Raw genomic sequence first — 7198 nt, 5'->3', positions numbered from 1 at the left:
TAACCTGGGCTGTTTTGTATTAGCAAGGCTTTTATTCAGAATATAAAACAGATACTGAATGGCAATGACAGTTAATCACAACTATATCAGCAACAAAACCACAGAAAACAAACACACACACACACACACACACACACACACACACACACACACACAGAGACACAGACACACACACACAGAGACACAGACACACACACACAGAGACACAGACACACACACACAGAGACACAGACACACACACACAGAGACACAGACACACACACACAGAGACACAGACACACACACACAGAGACACAGACACACACACACAGAGACACAGACACACACACACAGAGACACAGACACACACACACAGAGACACAGACACACACACACAGAGACACAGACACACACACACAGAGACACAGACACACACACACAGAGACACAGACACACACACACAGAGACACAGACACAGACACACACACACACACACACACACACAGAGATACCCCTACCTCCTTTCCTTCTCAGTTTCAGTGACTGGTTAGAAATGGCAGCTACTGAGGACCCTTAAACCACTCTGGCAAATTACGGAGATATGCGTCGTTTAAAATGGATTAACTCATTAACGGGAATGTCAGCAGTCCAGTCTTGAGCTGTAACAACAGACAGAAGAGAATCCAGTGGCGTATCTCTTTTCAAACCGCAGCGTCTGTCAGTCTATCTGTGTGAAGTGTATTTGTTGGGGTAAGAGAGACGTCGATTAACATTAGCGCTGCTAGCTTCGCTGCTGCTTTCACCTGCCGCTGCTCCTCTCGCAGCCGAGCTTTCGCGCTCTTCCTGCCGCATTCCCTCCCGCTCCGCCCCGCTCTGCTCTGACGCGCTGCCGAGGCTTCTGTGGCCTGCTGCTACCGCTGTGTGCCGCGGGTCATGAAAAGCTGCTTTTGTCCGAAAAGGAAGGACGCTGTGCATTTTACAGTTAAGTCAATGTGGCGTTTAATGGTTGAAATGCTTTTTGCACAAATTTCGAGAAGAATAAGGGACATTGAGGAGACTTGGCTTAGCTTGTTAGCTCGTCTAGGCTAAGTATAGAATTTCTATGGAGTCTCCTAGCAACCTGCAGGATAATGCTAATGGCTAAAATTGGACTTCAGCCAAATAATAAAACGCACTATAATGCGAATATTTGTTATTCATATCATGGACTCAAGATATTACAGCAACGTCAAGATAAGTGGTTAAAATGTTTAAAGAGTTGTGAATTGTTCAGCAGGGTAATACATGTTGGGTAGTTAATGTTATTGTAAAGAATTGCGTTATGAAATATTACTTGTTTGATTTTTATCTCGCATAACAAAAGCGGAGATATTTTAAGATTATGGAGTATAATAGTATTATTTTAGTGATGCATATATATATATTTATTATAGAGAACATTGCTTGTCTACATGAACAATATCTAATCTGTATGTTAATTACATTTATGACATTTAGTATCAGATTTCTGTGTGCATGATTCAGATGTTTGATATACCTATTATGCAGCTTCTGTTCAATTCATTCAAATCACAAAAAGCAAGTGAGTGTGTAAACAGAGGTAATTCCGTAAGATATAAATGCTGTCTTATGATTTGGCTCTTTGAAAACGTTGAAATTGGATTTTCAGATCAGATTAACACTAAAGTGCCTAATGAATTTGATAAGGCAAGACCTGAAACTGTTATTTTGTTATCAAATACTCCAGCATTAGATAGAATAAATGGCACATTATAACAGCCAGCCAGAGTCTGAATGCTGCTGTTGTTTGTGAGATATTTGGAGCCGTAGTGGGGCCAAGAGATTCTCTGTATTTGTATGACAATTGTGGATGGATGTGTATATTTATTTCTATACATATTTTTATGGCCTGGATTTATTCCAAATTTGTGTCACTGTTGTTGACTTATTTCATTTTGAGTAGCACCTGAGCTGTTTTGATTTTGTCTCAGAAATGAAAATATCTTATAGTTGTTGTCGTAATGTTAAAACCAGTGTTAATGCATTTGAGTCGTTTCCCATGATAGTGTTTGCTTCAGCCACCTGTGCAAACAAACATGTTTTCTTAGAGAGGTGGAGTAAACTTGAACAAGCAATGAAATTAACATATGCAGGGCATGTTTTCCTTCTGGTACAGTTGGGACAGTAGATCAGCTTTTTACTTGCCCTGTAAATATTTTCTCTGACCCTGAAGCAAAAGTCTTTGTCAACATATTTTTAATATTTACGTTTAGCAGCTGATTTTATCCAAAGTCACATACCAAAAGGTAACAAAAGCAGTTCGTCAAAGAGCCAAAAATATTTGTAATATACAGTGCCAGGTTTATTAGACAACTACATTTTAATGGTTTAATTAAATTTTAATGATCAAAATTATAACAACTTAATAATGCCTTTTACCTTAGTTCTTCTACAAAAATAGAGCTCTATAAAATGTTTTATATTTTCAGAAATTCATAAATTTTTTTCTGGACTTATGATTTAATAAAAATGTATTATCAAAAATGGTGATAATCAATTTGAAGGCATAAACAATTTTATTTATCCTTTAAAATGTAATCAAATGAAAATTAAAAATTGTATTTTTGGCAAACAAAGTGCTGCACAACAGGGATTTACTGTTAAAATGAACAGTGATTTAAGAAAAACTATGCCATTCATTCACACAGAGACATGCAGAGCATGCAGATTTCATATCTAAATATTATTTTTACAGTTTAATATTCACAGACAGTAGTCCATATCACTTTGATTAATTGTACATCACTTCTTTTTGTGTATTCATCCAAAATTCCAAATTCCGTGACTTTCTGCATTATAGAGTAAATTCCATTTTTGTGACTGGATTTGATTCCATCTATGTTTTCCGCATTGTGGAAATCATAGGGCCCTAAATATGCACATCTGCAAACTGAATTGACAGCATAAATGCAGCAGTGCTCTGATTGGCTGAGTGAAGCTTATGTAAACTGGCCCAAACTTCTCTCACGCTGGCTCCAGGCCATCCTTATTGTTGAGCCCTGAAATATCTTCCAGACAGTGTGTTGACAGAGCCAGCGTCTGTGCCATCTGAGGCTGCTCTGTCCTCTTGGCAGATGAGTGATATGAAAGCAGATCTGCCCCTAATGTCCGAAGGGCATCTCAGAGCCTGTCCTGCTCATGTTCCAGGAAGGTTGCATCCATTCTTTATGATAATTGCTTTGGTGTGCATTTGAAGATGCATCATATTTACTGTTTACACACGTAGCCGGTTGAAATACCAGTTTACACCTACATGAATTTTGCATCATTGTGATTTATCCAATAGGTCTTTCCATTTAACCTGTCATTTCCTTATGATTTTTGGGGTGGGGATAGGAAAAAGCTTATTGCTAATACCAATGTAATTCTGCCAGCATTTGATTGTTTAATAGGGCTATGTCGATTCAAGAATATGTCTTGACTGCATCACATATGTTTACATACATTTTCGTCTGTCTGAACAAGTTCTATCTGACTGCAGATTCCAAATGTACTGTTCATATGTACTCTAAACTTTCCAGTCCAATTAAATTACGTATTAAGTATGATACTTGCACTAGTTTTCATCAACTGGAATGAATCCAACTCGATTTCAGATTCTGAAAGTTCTGTTTGAACCCTACATATTGCAGTGCGATTCATATGTTCATTTACATGTGCATTGCACGTATTCCAAACAAAATGTATGCATACATAGTGCAAGTATAATTGTCAATCTTGCCTTGATTGCATATCTAAAAACAAAGCTGGCTTTTATGTCAAAGGAGCTTTTTTAGCACATTGAGTCTCCTCCACTGACCAGTTTGTGAAGCACATTTGTAAGACATCAAACGTATGTAATCACACATCTCAACTCTGCTCGTGCACCGCAAGATCATTTTGAATCCGACTGAGAATATAGTTGGACTCAAGCATTTACATGCTTAATTTTTTAATTTTGATCGATTATTTGAGGTCTACACCATTCCTTGCAATCCAATCGAAATGTCATTTGGATCGGGCATAATTGGATCAATTAAGGTGTTTGCATTAAGGCTTGGTTCAATCTGATTGCATGAACATCACAGATGATTGAGTTGTTCACACAAAGGCTTTTTGATCCAATTTGAGTTATCAATCCAATTATAAACTGATTATTTGTGTGCATGTAAACGTAGATATTTACATGTGCATTGCAGATGTTTACATGAAGACTTTTTAGTCAGTTTATCAATCAGATAACAACCAGCACAGCATCCAAAACACTGTGCTGCTGACCAGCAGTGCACTCTCAGAAATAAAGGTACAACAGCTGTCACTGGGGCGGTACTTTTTCAAAAGGTACATATTTGTACCTAAAGGGTCCATTTTGGTACCTTAAAGGTACATATTGGTAATTAAAGTGTACATATTATAACCTAATAGGTACAAAAGTGTACCTTTTGAAAAGGTACCACCCCAGTGACAGCTGTTGTACCTTTATTTCTGAGAGTGTGCTGGCCGTATAAATCATATGCATCATACAGAGAGGCTCCATATATCAGAATATCAATGAGTTATGAATGAATGACTGGCTCAATAATAATAAATGGATGTTGGAAGCATTCCATCATTTACCTCTCTCCTTGGCTGATGGATTCTGGAAACCTCTTTCAGATCCAGACCACATTTCTGCTAACTTAGGTTTGAAATAATGATGTGGCTCGATTGAAAAAAAAAATTCATTTTAATTTGGTGCTGCATTTTCTAGGTAACAAGCCTCCACAAGCTTTCATGGTTGCGGTTGCCAGATTTCAAGAGATTAAATCTGCCAATCATAGCCTTTTACTTAAATTGATAAATTTTCTGCTCAGTGGTTTACTTAATCTTCCCAACCTGGCAACCACGCCACTTAACCATTATCATGCAGCCCTACATCGTACATTCCATCTCCATTATCCCAGTCTTTACTGGTTTGAAGATTTTTCTGGCTCAGAACAGCCTTTTTTGGGGTAAAAGCAGACCCGGTTGGGCACATTATAAGTCAAAAAGGGGTCTATGAAATCTCAGTGTTATCAGTCATTTAGGGTGGTTTGCAGCCTTGACGTTTTTATTCAGAAACTAATTATACAGTTTCCTTTTCTGTAAGAACTGCATTCCTTCCCTGTTCACGAATGCAGTCTATTCCTGTTTGGTTTTCTCACTGTCGACTCCAGGGATCATCTTGTCACATCTCTTTTTAACACTCTCTCTTGGCTCCGGCAGAGTTCTCACATGCTCTCAGTTTGATCTCGCTCTCTTTCTTCGCTGCTGTTTGTCCTGTTGCAAGCTGCTTCCATGCGCACCAGCGATTTGACACATCTTCTTTGTGGCTTGTTTGGGAGATCGCGGAGGGCAGGCCCGGTTGCCAAGGCGCCTCCAAAGCGCTTAGCTCCATCCAAAGACTGCGTTTCATTTGTATTCAACTACACAGCTCCTCAGATGCTCAAACAAACCCTGACTCCAAATCAGTTGATTTGTGAAGTGTCTCCTGATGAAAACAAACGCAGCATGATGGAGACGTTACCAGAACGCCTCCAGAATGTGTCTCTTGTGTTCATCACACACACAGTTTTTCTTCAGCTCTTGTTTAATCTGTTGATCTGTGGTAGACATGCAAGTTCCCTGTTTACATTTTAGAGGAACGTGCAAGTTCTTGTTCATTATGTGCTTTCAGACAGTCTGAAAGTGTGTTTTCTTATCTCAAAGAGAATAAACAGACTTCATTATCAGAATCTAGCTAATTGTAATGGTCTTGAATTAGGATTTTCTTCCCTTGATGTAGTCAGTGTGTTAGATTAGAGGAGTAGTTGATAAGGAAAGGCTATATAAAGTCTTGCTCGACTGGCTCAGTGTTTCATCCCCACCCTCTTGTGCTTTTCCCACTAGACTCTTTTTCTATTCTCCAGAACATTGTTCTCTGTTCAAACATGTCTTGTACACAGTGGCTTGGTTTCATTTGTCAGTTTGTCTTCGTGTTTTGGCGGTGCCGTCATGTTTTATTCTGCTCTGTGTTGACGCACTGAAATGTATTTGGGTATCGGCTTGTGTAAATGTGAATTTTACAGTAAGTGCATTCTCAGAAAATAGGTACAAAAGCTGTCACTGGGGTAGTATCTTTTCAAAAGTATCTCTTTTGCACATTATTTACCCCTAAAAGATGCATATTGCTAATTTAAAGGTACATATTAGCACATAAAAAGTACATATTAGTACCTTTTGAAAAATGACAGCTTTTGTACCTTTTTTTCTGAGTGTTTTGATGTTCAAACCACTTTTATATTGCTAACAAACAATATAGGCTATGTTTGGCATCATTTTATGCTCTAAGAGAACCTTTTAAAGTGCCATCAATGCGGTTGAAGCCTTACAAAATTGAAATAAAAAATTTAATCATTAAAAGTAGTTGCCATACAAGCTTTTGCGCTGTTTTAAGTATATAGATGATCTCTGTGTTTGGGTGGTTTTAAACAGTTTTATGGAAAAATGTGGTAATATGCTGTTGCAAATGTTGTTGCTTATAATGATTCAAATCATTCGTAATATTTATTTTTTTTTTTTTACATTTCCAAATCTTTAAATCAGTGGTTCTCAACCTTTTTTTCCACTTGAGCTGACCAATTTTGTGAAATTCGGCTTGAAAGGAGTAACAGCACAATGAAGTTGCGATTTGTAAGTTGCAGTCTGTGAGACGCGCACGGAAGCGTGACTTGATGCGTGACATTGCAGAAAATGTGCGTTCCCAAATGTAGCCTATGTTGAACCAAATATGGAAAGCACTTTCGAATTGAATAATCTGAGGTTCTCTGCAGAGATGGTTTGCCACATTTCTGCAATTAAGGATGATTGCTGCGTAGTATGGGTGTTTCCTTTTGCCTGAACATCTTCAAGTGAGTAGCGGGCCAAACCGAAAGTTGATGCCGAAAGTCCAGCACTCTCTTACCTTCAGTGCTGATGCGGCGACTATTCTTGTTTGTATGTGTTCCTTCGCTGGCATTTTCCACATTTCGTTTTTCTCCCTTAATAACAAATGTATCCATTCTGATGCTCAATGTTACCGAACTAATGGCTGCTGATGACTATTTGAATTGAATTCTGCCAAAGTGCGCGCTTGTAAGTGTTCGTTAAATGCGTAACGTTAATTACGTGAGTACAGGTCTGC

The 7198-nt window shown here is 38.3% G+C and overlaps 1 protein-coding gene across 2 annotated transcripts in view; it reads left to right on the top strand.

Moving 5' to 3' along the window:
- The first annotated feature begins 540 nt into the window (after positions 1 to 540).
- Positions 541 to 7198, top strand: part of LOC107666228 (multivesicular body subunit 12B-like) — a 29376-nt gene continuing 22718 nt past the window's right edge. The window contains exon 1 of one of the 2 annotated variants that reach the window (XM_016457483.1): positions 541 to 960. In XM_016457483.1, the coding sequence (XP_016312969.1) occupies positions 913 to 960 (48 nt within the window). In that variant the 5' untranslated portion in view covers positions 541 to 912. The remainder of the gene's footprint in view (positions 961 to 7198) is intronic. The other variant, XM_016457557.1, reaches the window with a different exon arrangement.

The sequence above is a fragment of the Sinocyclocheilus anshuiensis genome, unplaced genomic scaffold, assembly GCF_001515605.1.
Source record: "Sinocyclocheilus anshuiensis isolate Anshui unplaced genomic scaffold, SAMN03320099.WGS_v1.1 scaffold245, whole genome shotgun sequence".
Taxonomy (NCBI): Eukaryota; Metazoa; Chordata; class Actinopteri; order Cypriniformes; family Cyprinidae; genus Sinocyclocheilus; species Sinocyclocheilus anshuiensis.
Note: the sequence above shows the minus strand (reverse complement) of the source record. Positions and strands in the feature narration are given on the sequence as shown.